Below are 15,866 nucleotides of genomic sequence, written 5' to 3' on the forward strand. Positions count from 1 at the left end.
CATGGGTTTATAAGCGCGGAAATCGACTCTGCCGTTGGAGCATGCTTTTGCGGCACAGTCGATAGCGCGCCGGACCTCGGGCTAGAAGGTGGATGGTTCGAGACCTGCTCCCTGCTGTTTCATTACATTGGTGTCAGAAGTGATCGGACCTTGCATCCACGACAGTGCGTGGGCTTGGCCGGTGAGCGCGTTCCTGTAAGACGTAGAGTCGCAAGCTAGCGTGAGGACGCGCTCTTTGAAAGGAGGGAGTAGTGTAACGACCCTGGGTTTATTAGCGCGGATATCGATTCTGCTGTTCGCGCATGCTTTTGCGGCACAGTCGATAGCGTGCCGGACCTCGGGCTCGAAGGTCGAGGGTTTGAGACCTGCTCCCTGCTGTTTCATTACATTATTATGAGCTGTCTCCCCTCTGCAGCCTCCACTGATAGAGATACCGCGACAAGATCCCGAGGCCCTTTGTCCTTCCATTCATCCAACGCCATCACCTCATGTTTTCAGCATGATAATGCACAGCCCCATGTCGCAAGGTTCTGTACATAATTTCTGGAAGCTGAAAATGTCCTAGTTCTTCCATGGCCTGCATACTGACCAGATGTCACCCATTGAGCATGTTTGGGATGCTCTCAATCGACGTGTACAACAGCGTGTTCCAGTTCCCGCCAATATCCAGGAACTTTGCACAGCCATTGAAGAGGAGTGGGACAACATTCCACAGGCCAAAATCAGCCTGAAAACGCGCGGCATGAGGCAAATTGGTGGATGCACCAGATACGGACTGGTTTTCTGACCCATACCAACATATGCATATCTGTATTCTCAGTGAAATCCATAGGCTAGGGCCTAATTTATTTAAATTCAAATCAAATCAAATTGATTTATATAGCCCTTCGTACATCAGCTGATATCTCAAAGTGCTGTACAGAAACCCAGCCTAAAACCCCAAACAGCAAGCAATGCAGGTGTAGAAGCACGGTGGCTAGGAAAAACTCCCTAGAAAGGCCAAAACCTAGGAAGAAACCTAGAGAGGAACCAGGCTATGAGGGGTGGCCAGTCCTCTTCTGGCTGTGCCAGGTGGAGATTATAACAGAAAATGGCCAAGATGTTCAAATGTTCATAAATGACCAGCATGGTCAAATAATAATAATCACAGTAGTTGTCGAGGGTGCAGCAAAGTCAGCACCTCAGGAGTAAATGTCAGTTGGCTTTTCATAGCCGATCATTAAGAGTATCTCTACCGCTCCTGAGGTCTCTAGAGAGTTGAAAACAGCAGGTCTGGGACAGGTAGCACATCCGGTGAACAGGTCAGGGTTCCATAGCCGCAGGCAGAACAGTTGAAACTGGAGCAGCAGCACGGCCAGGTGGACTGGGGACAGCAAGGAGTCACCAGGCCAGGTAGTCCTGAGGCATGGTCCTAGGGCTCAGGTCCTCCGAGAGAGAGAAAGAAAGAGAGAATTAGAGAGAGCATACTTAAATTCACACAGGACACTGGATAAGACAGGAGAAGTACTCCAGATATAACAAACTGACCCTAGCCCCCCGACACATAAACTACTGCAGCATAAATACTGGAGGCTGAGACAGGAGGGGTCAGGAGACACTGTGGCCCCATCCGATGATACCCCCGGACAGGGCCAAACAGGAAGGATATAACCCCACCCACTTCGCCAAAGCACAGCCCCCACACCACTAGAGGGATATCTTCAACCACCAACTTACCATCCTGAGACAAGGCCGAGTATAGCCCACAAAGATCTCCGCCACGGCACAACCCAAGGGGGGGCGCCAACCCAGACAGGAAGATCACGTCAGTGACTCAACCCACTCAAGTGACGCACCCCTCCTAGGGACGGCATGAAAGAGCACCAGTAAGCCAGTGACTCAGCCCCTGTAATAGGGTTAGAGGCAGATAATCCCAGTGGAGAGAGGGGAACCGGCCAGGCAGAGACAGCAAGGGTGGTTCGTTGCTCCAGAGCCTTTCCATTCACCTTCACACTCCTGGGCCTGACTACACTCAATCATATGACCCACTGAAGAGATGAGTCTTCAGTAAAGACTTAAAAGTTGAGACCGAGTCTGCGTCTCTCACATGGGTAGGCATACCATTCCATAAAAATGGAGATCTATAGGAGAAAGCCCTGCCTCCAGCTGTTTGCTTAGAAATTCTAGGGGCAATTAGGAGGCCTGCGTCTTGTGACCGTAGCGTACGTGTAGGTATGTACGGCAGGACCAAATCGGAAAGATAGGTAGGAGCAATCCCATGTAATGCTTTGTAGGTTAGCAGTAAAACCTTGAAATCAGCCCTTGCCTTAACAGGAAGCCAGTGTAGGGAGGCTAGCACTGGAGTAATATGATCAAATGTTTGGGTTCTAGTCAAGATTCTAGCAGCCGTATTTAGCACTAACTGAAGTTTATTTAGTGCTTTATCCGGGTAGCCGGAAAGTAGAGCATTGCAGTAGTCTAACCTAGAAGTAACAAAAGCATGGATGAATTTTTCTGCATCATTTTTGGACAGAAAGTTTCTGATTTTTGCAATGTTACGTAGAATTGACTGATTTACAATTGACTGTCTCTCCTATATGAACTGTAACTCAGTAAAATCTTTGAATTTGTTGCGTTAAAATTTCTGTTCGGTGTGTATTATATATATATGAGGTCGACCAATTATGATTTTTCAATACCAATACCGATTATTGGAGGACCAAAAAAAGCTGATAACGATTAATCGGTCGATTTAAAAAAAAATGTATTTATTTATTTGTAATAATGACAATTACAACAATACTGAATGAACACTTTTACTTTAACTTAATATAATACATCAATACAATCAATTTAGCCTCAAATAAATAATGAAACATGTTCAATTTGGTTTAAATAATGCAAAAACAAAGTGTTGGAGAAGAAAGTAAAAGTGCAATATGTGCCATGTAAAAAAGCTAGTTAAGTTCCTTGCTCAGAACATATGAAAGCTGGTGGTTCCTTTTAACATGAGTCTTCAATATTCCCAGGTAAGAGGTTTTAGGTTGAGGTTATTATAGGAATTATAGGACTATTTCTCTCTATACCATTTGTATTTCATATACCTTTGACTATTGGATGTTCTTATAGGCACTTTAGTATTGCCAGTGTAACAGTATAGCTTCAGTCCCGCTCCTCGCCCCTACCTGGGCTCGAACCAGGAACACATTGACAACAGCCACCCTCGAAGCGTCGTTACCCATCGCTCCACAAAAGCCGCGGCCCTTGCAGAGCAAGGGGAACAACTACTCCAAGTCTCAGAGCGAGTGATGTTTGAAACGCTATTAGCGCACACCCCGCTAACTAGAAGAAAGGTGTTGATGTTTATGGTTAGGTACACATTGGTGCAATGACAGCAATGAATGCGCTTGTTAAATCACCCGTTTGGCGAATTAGGCTGTGATTCAATGATAAATTAACAGGCGCCGCATCGATTATATGCAACGCAGGACAAGCTAGTTAAACTAGTAATATCATCAACCAAGTGTAGTTAACTAGTGATAATGTTAAGATTGTTTTTTATAAGATACGTTTAATGCTAGCTAGCACCTTACCTTGGCTCCTTGCTGCACTCGCATAACAGGTAGCCTGCCACGCAGTCTCCTCGTGGAGTGCAATGTAATCGGCCATGATCGGTGTCCAAAAATGCAGATTACCGATTGTTATGAAAACTTGAAATCGGCCCTAATTAATCGTCCATTCCGATTAATTGGTCGACCTCCAATATATATATATATTGAATAAATACACACAGTGCCTTTGAAAAGTATTCAGACCCCTTGACTTTTTCCCAATTTTGTTAGGTTACAGCCTTATTCTAAAATATTTTTTTTATATAATCCTCAGCAACCTACACACAATACCTCATAATGACAAAGCGAAAACAGGTTTATACATTTATCAAATTTATTAAATTTTTTTTTTAAACAGAAATACCTTATTTACATAAGTATTCAGACCCTTTGCTATGAGACTCGAAATTGAGCTCAGGTGCATCCTGTTTCCATTGATCATCCTTGAGATGTTTCTACTCCTTGATTTGGAGTCCACCTGTGGTAAATTCAATTGATTGGACATGATTTAGAAAAGTCGAGGCACAGATCTGGGGAAGGGTACCAAAACATTTCTGCAGCATTGAAGGTCCCCAAGAACACAGTGGCTTCCCTCGTTGTTAAATGGAATTACTTTGGAACCACCATGACTCTTCTTAGAGCTGGCCGCCCGGCCAACTGAGCATTCAGGGAAGAAGGGCCTTGGTCAGAACCCGATGGTCACTCTGACAGAGCTCTAGAGTTTGTCTGTGGAGATGGGAGAACCTTCCAGAAGGACAACCATCTCTGCAGCACTCCACCAATCAGGCCTTTATGGTCGAGTGGCCAGACAGAAGCCACTCCTCAATAAAAGGCACATGACAGCCCGTTTGCCAAAAGGCCCTTAACGACTCTGACCATGAGAAACAGTAATACCTTATTTACGTAAGTATTCAGACCCTTTGCTTTGAGACTCGAAATTGAGCTCAGGTGCATCCTGTTTCCATTGATCATCCTTGATGTTTCTACAACTTGATTGGCGTCCACCGGTGGTTAATTCAATTAATTGGACATGATTTGGAAAGGCACACACCTGCCTATATAAGGTCCCACAGTTGACAGTGCATGTCAGAGCAAAAACCAAGCCATGAGGTCGAAGGAATTGTCCGTAGAGCTCAGACAGGATTGTCGAGGCACAGATATGGGGAAGGGTACCAAAAAAATGATGCAGCATTGAAGGTCCACAAGAACAGTGCCCTCCATTATTCTTACATGGAAGACGTTTGGAACCATCAAGGCTCTTCCTAGAGTTGGCCGCCCGGCCAAACTGAACAATCAAGGGGAGAAGAGCCTTGGTCAGGGATGTGACCAAGAACCCAAAGGTCACTCTGACAGAGCTCTAGAGTTCCTCTGTTGAGATGGGAGAACCTTCCAGAAGTATAACCATCTGTGCAGCACTCCCAACAATCAGGCCTTTGTGGTAGTGGCCAGATGGAAGCCACTCCTTAGTAAAAGGCACATGACAGCCCACTTGGAGTTTGCCAAAAGGCACCTAAAGACCCATAAGAAACCAGATTCTCTGGTCTGATGAAACCAATATTGAACTCTTTGGCCTGAATGCCAAGTGTCACATCTGGAGGAAACCTGGCGCCATCCATACGGTTAAGCATGGTGGTGGCAGCATTATGCTGTGGGGATGTTTTTCAGCGGCAGGGAATGGGACACTAGTCAGGATCAAGTCAAAGATGAACAGATCAAAGTACAGAGTTCCTGGATGAAAACCTGTTCCAGAGCACTCTGGACCTCAGACTGAGGCAAAGGTTCACCTTCCAACAGGACAACGACCCTAAGCACACAGCCAAGACAACGCAGGACTGGCTGCAGGACAAGTCTCAATGTCCTTGAGTGGCCCAGAAAGAGACTGGACTTGAGCCCTATCGAACATCTCTGGAGACCTGAAAATAGCTGTGCAGCAACGCTCACCATTCAACCTGACAGAACTTGAGAGGATCTGCAAAGAATAGGGAAAAACTCCAAATACAGGTGTGCTAAGCTTGTAGCGTCATACCCAATAAGACTCGAGGCTGTAGTCATTGCCAAAGGTTCTTCAACAAAGTACTGAGTAAAGGGTCTGAATACTAATCTAAATGTAATATTTTAAAATGACAAATATTTCTAAAAACCTGTTTTTGTAGATTGATTAAAACTGTTTGTTTTCCTCATCAATTTTAGAACAATGCTAACGTAACAAAATGTGCAAAAGGTCAAGGCGTCTGAATACTTTCAAAAGGCACTGTATAAATAGGGGTGTACTGTGTATACATATTACAAATAGAAAAGGCTTTATAGAAGGTCTCATTTTAATATATAGTTTTCAAATGACTGGCATGCTTCTGAGCAGCAATCCAGTCAACCAGGAGGCAAAACAATGTTCAGGACATGTTCTGGAATAATAAAGCATGACTAAGTGGAGGAGGATAAATATAGAGTATAAAAGAAAAGCAAGACAGGAAAATACTCACTGGTAGAAAGAAACATGATCATTTGACCATTGAAATACAGTACTATACATCTATCTATATATATATACACACACACAATTTCCTTAGAGATCTAACAGCCTAGCTTCTATACATCTCATCTGGTGTATCTCTTGGTCCAAACTTCAACGTAGGATGTCTGCTCCTGTATACATGGTGATTTAACAGCTAACCACTGGTTAGCTTACAAAGCGCATCATACTGTGACACTTTCTGTATTTTGAAAGTTCTATGTTGAAAACTTGATGGCTGACATGGAAAACATTGTGGATCTGTATCAACAGTGGACTAACGAAACAAATTACAAATGACTGTTTGAGTGGAATTTTCCTTTAAGCACAAACAGAATGAACGGAATTGCTTAGAACTGCAGACCGGTCAGTTTCTATGACTGCTGTGATTAAGACTGCAGTGTCACCATCAAGAAACCTACTCCGTTCCTGAGAAATGACAGCTGGGCTGTTTCTTAAATGGTAAGTGTCATACATGTATGACAAATCTCACTGTCAAGAAAAAGAGTTTCATTAATTAGATCTCTTAAGAGTAACATAACATAACATGGAAATAAAACTCTCCTGCCTCTGAACTTTATGTCCAGCTGAATGTTGGTCTGTTAGCAGTAAGAACAGATGTAAAATGAAACACAGAACGCAACAACAAAAAGTACTGACTCGTGACTGCAGCTATAAGACTTGACAGAAAAGACATAACTACCAGATCTGAAAATCAACCACTAGACAGCGACGGCCTCGTAGTGAGAGAACAGATAAGTGTAAGCATTACAACACTCACTCCACATAGCTTTCTGTGAGGGCAAGTAGGGTTTCTGCCATACTGCTTATACCCATTCAGTTCTTATCAATCTACGATTGCACATCAAGAAGTGTCCAACATGGGGCTGAGCACATCTCTCCACATCCTTTCACTACTCCTCAGTCTCCCTCTTTGGGGGATCGCCATAAAATTCTTCTTTATAAAAGAAACGTAGATAAATTGTACAAGTATTTACACAGGGAGGAGAGGGATAACAAGGCATTTGTGTTGGGGGTCTTGAGCAGTCAGAGTTGGTCCGATGCGGTTTCTGTCTGAACATTCCGAGAGCACCACTTTCTCCTCCATAGCTGTTGTAAGTTATGATTGACGCTTCTGCGCCGTTTATTTCTGATAGTTTCAAAAGCTATGAAGATGCCAAGTGAAAGCAGATATGCAATTTGTTGCCACCACAACACAGTAAAGACTTGGATATACATTATCCTGAATGGTCATTTCATAGGGAACTGTCAGAGGCGCTCTCGTATTGTTATATTACCAACATTTCGAGAATAAAGGCTCTAACATAGCAGCCGTTCTTAAACCTGGCTGAACTCTCAATAGGTTTCTGGTCTTCAGTATCCTTAGTGACCTTCACGCGTCCTCCACCCTGCACACAAATCCCACCATCATCATTCATCTTGGAGTGTTCGTGCTGGGGTGCCTTTCGAGGGAGGGGCACTCTTTCCCCTCCCTTGACTGTCCCAGGAGACTTCGTCCTGGGGCTGCCGCATGTCCCTGAGCTCGACGGGGGTTCCCTCCCTCTCCCACTGTCTCATCAACCCGAGTCTGATTCACTGGTGTCAGAGGAGGAGGATGACGAGGAGGAGGAAGAGTCTGAGCTGGAGCTGCTGCCGCTGAGGCGGGAGGGCTGGGCGTGAGGCTCCACACCACTGAGCTTCTCCGCTGCAAGAGAGAGACAAAGGGGGTAATAGGATTAGCATTTATCTCAATGCTAAATGCTACATGTGCAACAGCAGTTCCGTGTGTCTGTGTGCATGTGGCTCTCACCCTTGGGTTTCTGGGGTTTCTTGCCAGAGTTGAGCTGTCCGCTGACATCCTGCAGCCTCCTCTCGAGCTCACTCTTCTTCTCCAGGGCCAGTTCCTCTCTGGACTTGCCGGAGCCCCCTTTCTTCACTGTTACACACAGACAGGAAGACCGGTTCAAAGTTACATACTCAGCCCACACACACATATCCAAACATTCCATAGTGAAAGACTGGTACCTTTTGTATGGTATTAGTCAACCAGAGCGCTAGCATGTAGCATTTTATCACCACAGCACCAGCTTGTAGCATCAGTCCTTTGTAGCATAGCAAGGCATTAGCAAGTGTCTGCAGTGACAACATGATGCATTCCCATTCACACCATACTAGCTAACCACAGCTAGCATTAGCTATCGCTATTCGTTCCCCCTCACCATAGGGCTTACGGGGCTTCTTCCTCAGGCACATCATGACGTAGCGCTCCAGCTCGCGCAGCGTCGACGGCTTGAGCGTCTCAAAGTCTATCTCGATCTCCTCGGGGTTGGTGTCGCGCAGCGAGGGCTCACGGGACTGGATGATGTGGACGACGCGGCCCAGCTTTTCGCCGGGCAGCTTGTTGATGTCCAGGCTCAGCTGTCGCTTCTCGTCGTACGACATGGGAGACGTCTCCTCCTCCTCCTCGGAGTCATAGTGGGGCAGCATGGAGAAGGCAGGCGGGGCGTAGTAGGGCATGGTAGCAGCCTGGGACTTCTTGGTGTTTCTAGGGAGAGGGAAGCTGTTAGAGGCCGTGGAGTAGTACTAGAGAAATTGTATGCAAACTTTTCCAGCACGGAGTTTATTTTTTTTCACGCCCGAACTTGTGGGGACCCAATTATACATTTGTTGTAATCATTTCTCGTGACCCCCACCCCAAATAATGACAACCTACATTGACACATTTACATCAAAAAATCACCTTCAACTCATTACATTTTCATATCTTATCAAAATGAACTTGATATACTGCCCCATACAATAATCTGTACTCTGCAACCCCACTGCAGTTTCTAGAGATACAAATGCAGGTGAAGTTGGAAATTGGATTGTGATGAAAGAGAGGAAGTATAAAATGGTGTAAGAAACTTTAAAAAAGCGAAGTGAGGAAACAGAAAAGGTGGAAGAGGAAGCAATGTGAAAGTCTACAAAATGAGAGACGGAAACAAGCAAGGTAGGAGAAATAGAGGACATGGATGACCGATGGAAAAGTTGAGTAAAAGCAAAGAGAAAGGTCATGTTTGAGGTCAGTGTGTGCTTACTTGCTGCCCTTCTTGCCGGGGCCCCTCTTGCCCTGTAAGGAGGCGGGAGCTGAGCTCCTGCTACTGGATTTACTCTTCGGAGTCTTCCCCGGCTTGGCCGTCGGCATCTCCCAGTCCTCACCCCCTACCGCCGCGCTGGGCCGTCCTCGGCTTCGCTTCTCCGGCTTCTTCTTCTTCTTTTTCTCCTTCTTGTCTTTCCTCTCCCTCTTCTTCTTGTTCTTGACAATTGGGCCCTGTGAGAGGGCTGCCAGCTGCTCGTGTACGGCTCGGAGCTGTGACCGGGGGGCAGACCAGAGGTGGAGTGTTCAACTGGACAAATACACTTCACTTATATAGCTAGATCATGAAGGAATACTGTGATATTGTATTTAACTAGGCAAGTCAGTTAAGAACAAATTCTTATTTACAATGACGGCCTACCATAGAGTGTAACAGTGAGAAAATACATGTTTGAACACAGAGAGTACTTGTATAAACATGTACACCAAATGAGTGAAAGTATGCATACTAGCATGGATTTGTCTGAATATTAGAAAAACCTGTGTTGGAGAGAAGTCTAAAACTCTTGATGCAGTCTATGCTTGTGATGTGTAGATGAAAGCTGGCCTGTGTTAGGTGTGTGTGTGGTGCAGTGTGTTAGGTGTGTGTGTGGTGCAGTGTGTTAGGTGTGTGTGTGGTGCAGTGTGTTAGGTGTGTGTGTGGTGCAGTGTGTTAGGTGTGTGTGTGGTGCAGTGTGTTAGGTGTGTGTGTGGTGCAGTGTGTTAGGTGTGTGTGGTGCAGTGTGTTAGGTGTGTGTGGTGCAGTGTGTTAGGTGTGTGTGGTGCAGTGTGTTAGGTGTGTGTGGTGCAGTGTGTTAGGTGTGTGTGGTGCAGTGTGTTAGGTGTGTGTGGTGCAGTGTGTTAGGTGAACGAGGGGGTTGAGTCTACCTGTGTACACACCTGGTCCTGTAACTCGGCCAGGCGGTGTGCTCGCTCCTCCTCGCTGTCCGAGCTGCTCTCGCTCTCGCTGCTGGGCTCGCTCTCTGACGAGGAGGACGACGACGACGAGGACGACGACGAGTCGCCGCCGTGAACGTGAGTGCCCATGCCGCCGCCCATGCCACGGGACTTGGGAGGAGCCTGCTGGAGGGGCTCGTCTGGCATCTTGGCGAAGCGGAACTCAAACACGTCCTGGATGGACAGATGAACAAAACGGAGTGAGAGCTTGTTTTTTTACTCCATTGTGGATCATGTCCCTTTTGTTTTGTTACACAATAATAGCAGTTCTCACAAGAAACAAAGTTGTAGGGACAGAACAGAAATGGAGACCAAAACTATTTATAGATTAGTCATTAAGTAGACTTATCCAGTGACTTGCAGTCATTGCGTTCTGCCAAGGTAGACTACCACATATCAGTCATTGCAAGTAAAACCCCCTGAGCATGCAGAACCGAGCTCACCTGCAGCTTGCGGGCCATGCCCACTACGTCATGGTCAGGGGGGTTGTACTTGTAGCAGTTGGAGAACATGAGTCGGACGTCAGCGGAAAACTGCTGCGAATCCCTGTACTCCCGACTGTCCATCCTCCTCTGAGAGAAAGATAGGAGAGAAAAGACTGTTTTAAACTCCAACAGATAAAGGAGAGGACTCCAGATAGGGATAAGCCTCCTTAGTTTCATACTGTGACAGATATCCACGCAAAACAAATCTGAGAAGATAGGAGGTAATAATCCATGAACTGTGTATTTCAGCCACATTCAGTTATCATTGAGTCAAGGCAGTGTGACATCTCTATCTTGCAAGCTGACCTTGATGTTGCTGAGGTCCATGGGGCACTTGATGATGTCGTGGTAGTCGTGCAGGCCCAGGGCCGAGGCGTCCACGGGCTTGTAGAAGGGCCAGGCGTAGGCCGCGTGTTTCTTGGACAGCAGATCCTTCAGCACGCTGCTACAGTAACGCAGCTGTTGACTCAGCTTGGCCCGCCGTGGCGCCTTGGGCTGCACAGAGTCCGGCAGGTCTTTCTTGGGGGGCTTGATGGGGCGTCCACTGCCACCGCGCCGAGCCAGGGTCTTCCCGCCTCCGGCCATCATGGGCTGGAGCAGAACGGGGCCTCCTGGGCCCATGGGTCCTCTAACCAGGCTGGGAGGGGGGTCCATGTCCCCCAGGGAGGTGAGGGAGAGGGTGGAAGGGTCATGGCTCAGGCCTTGCCCATGGCCTCCTTTCCCCAGGCCCACCATTCGACCCCCTCCTACGGCCAGGGGCATGGTCATCATGGTGGAGGGAGTGGTGGTGTCCGCCTTCCGCTTCACTCCTTTCTTCTGCACAGGGAGAGTGAAGAGTTATAGTATGGTATTCTGTAGACAATATACAGTGTGAAGGCAGCAGCAACAAGTGTGTAGCATCAATACAATGTACAGTACTATAGCACGTTCCTATTCAGGTCTTAGCATCTTCAGTGAAGTGTGGTGAGGTACCTTGGCGGTGGGCAGTGTGGGGGGCAGGCTCAGCAGCTGTGTGGGGGGCAGACTCTTGGGCAGCATGGTCTGGGGGGGGGTGTCTGAGTCACCCGTGTCAGAGGAGGAGTATGCTGACTGGGACACCGCAGGGACCTGGTGAGCTTTCGACGCTGAAAGATGGGCATAGAAAAATCAGGCCCAAAAACACACCCATAGTGATAATACTACCAAGAATATTATGGCCAAAGATGTACAGCGCACTACACGTTAAACAGGTTGTTCCAACTCATCTTTAACCAAACATACACAGTACATACACCAACTCGTCGTTGAACATTGCTCTTGCCTGCTTTTCCCCACCACAATCTCCAGAGTGACTCACCGTTGGACTTGCGGCCTCCTTTGCCAGGCTTGCCCGGTTTGCCCCTGGGGGCAGGAGGGGGCAGCTCAATCTCCTCCTGGGGCATCTGGGCCACCTTCTGCAGGAACACCTTCTCCAGGGACTGGGCCATCAGCACGATGTCATCTGTGGGCTGGGAGAGAAGAGGCCACATGCACTTTATAATCAACATCCAGTTAACACAGATACATCTACAGTTGCTGTGAATATGGAAGGGCCTTGTGATAAATTAAATATATTAGGTCTGTTGTCATTGATGCATTAGCCTGACCTACACATGTAAATATTATGGCCATACCTTGTTGTAGATGTAGCAGTTGGTGAACATGGTGTTGAAGTCCTGCATGCACTCACTGGCGCTGCGGTAGTAGTTGTTCTCCAGCCGCTTCTTGATGGTTCCCATGTCCATGGGCTGCTTGATGATCTTGTGATAATCCTAGAACAAGAAAGAACGGAATAAAGAAAAAGAGTAATGACTGTTGAAAGGTGGTGTGACGAGGATGTAAACTATGTACAAACGCTCATAGGTGTAGGCCTACATGGTGGTGGGTTGTAAAAGCTTGCAACCCCTATGGCTCTCTAGTGCCACTGTTGGTGACCACTAATCTCTACACTTGTTTATAAACAAACAGTGTAACTCACTGGGAGGTTGAGTCTGAAGGCATCCACTGGCTCATGGAAGGGCCAGGCAAAATGGTGCCTCCACAGGGACTTGATCATAGCCTTCTGGAGGAACTGCAGCTGGTTGGTCATGCAGCCCTGCCGGCCGGGGTCCCTGACGGGGGGCTGGATCGGGGGAGGGGGCGGCGCGTGCGGCAGCTGGGGGCTCTCGAAGCCTTCATACAGCAGCGAGGGCTTCCGCATGCGCTTGCCTGGGCCCGAGGCATGGTGCTCCATCCCGCCGCCAGACAGCCCCACCACTCCCAGAGAGCTGCTGACCAGGAGAGAGGAACAGAGGGTGGGAGAGGTTGAAGTAGTGGGATAGACAGGACAGGCGGTGGGAAGACAGAAGGGGATGCATGAGGGGAGAAATACATTTGCAGAAAACAGAAAACTCATTCATATGCTAAAATTATCCCTCAGCTCTGGCATTTAAAAAGTAGTAAGCTACAATGTGCTTGATCTTTGCGATACTTCATCATTGCCCTACAGTCAGTGTCAATACAGTCAACTAATTGTGCATTGTAAGCCAACCTTCATGACGACAAACTTTTAGGTGCAGGCTACACAATTCAAGCAGCAAAGCATTAGGAAGGAACCCTTCGCCAACACAGGCCCTTTGCCATCTGCTCCCTCACCAATGCAATGAGGATTCTATCAATAGGCTGCCACTTTTGGCACAGCTCCGGCAACCCAGATCACTGGATGGGAAATCCCTCGGGCAGCATTGAGGGCAGTTAAACCTGCATTCAGTGATAGAATAGTGACAACATGCAGGTTTCTCCCTCTATTCGCTTCCATCTTTTGCACTGTGTGGACCAGATTGACAATTTTATCCCAGTCGCCTAGGGCTCACACAACACTCACATGCCATCCCACTGACACACAAAGGGAGGCAAAGCTCATGAGCTGATTTTCCATCTCAGGACTTACACACACCCCAACACGGCCTTGTTAAGTTAAACGTTTGAAGAAAAGAGAAAGAGCTACAAAGTATCTGGCAATGCATTAATAATATTATTCTTTAATAACCCGGGCAAAAGACTGATAGTATTGTAACGACCCTGGGTTTATAAGCGAGGATATCGACTCTGCCGCTTGAGCATGCTGTAATGAAACAGGCAGGGAGCAGGTCATGTAATGAAACAGGCAGGGAGCAGATCTTGAACCCTCGACCTTCTAGCGCGCTGGACTTTGGGCTATTGACTGTGCCGCAAAAGCATGCTCAAGCGGCACAGTCGATATCACACTGGACTTCGGGCTAGAAGGTCGAGACCTGCTCCCTGCCTGTTTCATTACATTGGTGTCAGAAGTGGGATCGGACCTTGTATCCACGACAGTGCGAATGCTTGGCAAGTAGAGTCGCAAGCTAGCGCGAGAACGCGCTCTTTGAAAGGAGGGAGTAGTGTAACGACCCTGGGCTTATAAGCAGTCGATAGCGCGCTGGACTTCGGGCTAGAAGGTCGAGGGTTCGAGGCAGGCTCCCTGCCATTTTCATTACAGTATGTTGACCAGTTTACTGCTCTCTCTATGAGTGTTTGTTATACTTAGCCTAATCTCCCAAGTATTTTCGTTGAATTCACTTTGATTTGTGAGTGTTAACCGGTAATAGGCAATAATCAAATGCATTAGCTAGTTAGATTGTGATATGCTTTCATTCTTAACTGTGGCAATCATTTCAGCCGGCAGAGGCGAGGCTTCCGCGCTTATTTATAGTCATTGCGTGGGGTCAGTGTCGCCGCCCCGCCTTTTTTGAGTGTGTGTAAACACACCGACGCCAAAACAGACCCTCAGGATCGTCAGTCAAAACCGTCGAACTCCTGTGACTTAAACCCTTACACAACTATCCAATTAGCTCCTCATGTTACTAGCTTGTTTATGTGAGACAGCATTTGTGGAAACGCTAACTTAGCTGGCTAGCTTGCAACCATCGCATCGTTTGTAAACAACTGAATCCAGCTAGCTACTAAGCTAGTTAGCCAGGACGCTAACGTTTGCTGGCGAACATCAGAAAGTAAACAACCGGGTTAGAGCAACTGAATAAGCTACAAATAAATTGCACATCTGCAGCCCTAGCTCGGTTTATTTCTCGGACATTAAGATTTATAGTAAGATTTATAGCAGGAAAATGGCGGTGGCGCAGTGCCGCTCAATGAAGCGTTTCATCACCACAGCCAATTTTAAACAATCCCCCAGCACTAAGTTATTGAGTAGGCTGACTCACACAAGTCAATATCCAACCTCACGGTATGGTTAACTATCTAAGGGGGTGTTAGGAACAAAAAACATCTCTATATTTACATCTTACTAGCCAACGGAATATTTTCATTGGTTCGTGTCAGAGTTGAGAAAAGAATAGTTAGCGAGCTGGTGCACCGACAGTGAATACTAGCTAACTAGGTTTAGCCATTCAGTCCCGATTCGTGTTAATTTTCAAGCCTGCAAAATCAGTTCCGACCCGAGCCTGAAGGTACAATGTTCCTAAAGGTACCTGTCAAGGGGCGGGTTAACGGCCGTTTCCATCAGGATGGATCCGGATTCTTTTAATGTTCCAATTTTTTTCCACTGTTATGTTTCCACTACATAAACGCCGAACAGTTCTACAATGAAATGGCGCCGAAAAGCTACCGCCTGCCGCTTTATAAACATATCACGTGGCGTTTCCGTGCAATTCCTGTCGGGTTTCTGTTAATACTTGCTTCCGATTGGCTACTCCGCATAGGTGCTAGATTATGTTTGGCTATCCACGCTGTCTGTAATTTAACATGCCACACCCTACAAGAAGAACATCCTGTCCCGTTAGCTTCAGGCGGCTAGTCTAGCTAGTTTGATAAAAACAACACCGATTATTTGTTTATATAACCGTTATCATCTTTACGTTTACGAAACCGAATGCTTATTACGAGCTACTCCGAATTATAAATACAAAACAATTATTACCGGTGGTAGATCTTCCTCATGTTATGACTGGGTAATATTTCCCAATGGTTAGCCCCAAGTAGCTAACGGTAGCTAGCTAAAATAGCCAGAAAATCACCAGCCTTTTAGGCACACTAGCACCTAACGTGAAAAGTTTAAAAGTTAAAGTGAAATTAAAATATTGACCAGTGAACCATCATATTTTTTAATAAAATATATAATAATGAAAGAGAAGGATGGCTGTTTTGAATTTGATCAAGTTAGTGTGGGAGAG

General features: G+C 46.7%; 1 protein-coding gene across 4 annotated transcripts; it reads right to left on the reverse strand.

Annotated features, from left to right (window-relative positions):
- Window positions 1-5,890: 5,890 nt before the first annotated feature.
- On the reverse strand, window positions 5,891-15,277 carry LOC120031017 (bromodomain-containing protein 2-like). 4 transcript variants are annotated; one of them, XM_038976535.1, is made up of 12 exons: window positions 15,165-15,277; window positions 12,656-12,944; window positions 12,312-12,449; window positions 11,996-12,146; window positions 11,632-11,783; window positions 10,966-11,475; window positions 10,618-10,746; window positions 10,118-10,348; window positions 9,180-9,451; window positions 8,319-8,644; window positions 7,910-8,035; window positions 5,891-7,804 (listed from the first exon to the last, which is right to left on the reverse strand). In XM_038976535.1, the coding sequence occupies exons 1-12, from the start codon at window positions 15,194-15,196 to the stop codon at window positions 7,677-7,679; spliced, it is 2,484 nt and encodes an 827-aa protein (XP_038832463.1). In that variant the 5' UTR covers window positions 15,197-15,277; the 3' UTR covers window positions 5,891-7,676. The 4 variants fall into 4 exon arrangements, with proteins under 4 accessions (XP_038832463.1, XP_038832461.1, XP_038832462.1 ...); XM_038976533.1 differs by having other exon boundaries at window positions 10,106-10,348; XM_038976534.1 differs by having other exon boundaries at window positions 12,656-12,947; window positions 15,165-15,271.
- Between the last annotated feature and the right edge of the window lie 589 nt (window positions 15,278-15,866).

This window comes from Salvelinus namaycush, chromosome 37, assembly GCF_016432855.1.
Source record: "Salvelinus namaycush isolate Seneca chromosome 37, SaNama_1.0, whole genome shotgun sequence".
Taxonomy (NCBI): Eukaryota; Metazoa; Chordata; class Actinopteri; order Salmoniformes; family Salmonidae; genus Salvelinus; species Salvelinus namaycush.

Bases quoted from the DNA above. Each gene is read 5' to 3' on its own strand.
- LOC120031017 (XM_038976532.1), bottom strand. From the start codon at position 15,196: ATGGAAACGGCCGTTAACCCGCCCCTTGACAG. The intron at 10,349-10,617 runs GTGAGCTCGGTT...CTGTCCATCCAG, and splicing joins GCATGGCCCGCAAGCTGCAG to GACGTGTTTGAGTTCCGCTT. The intron at 9,452-10,105 runs GTAGACTCAACC...CCCCGGTCACAG, and splicing joins AGGACCAGGTGTGTACACAG to CTCCGAGCCGTACACGAGCA.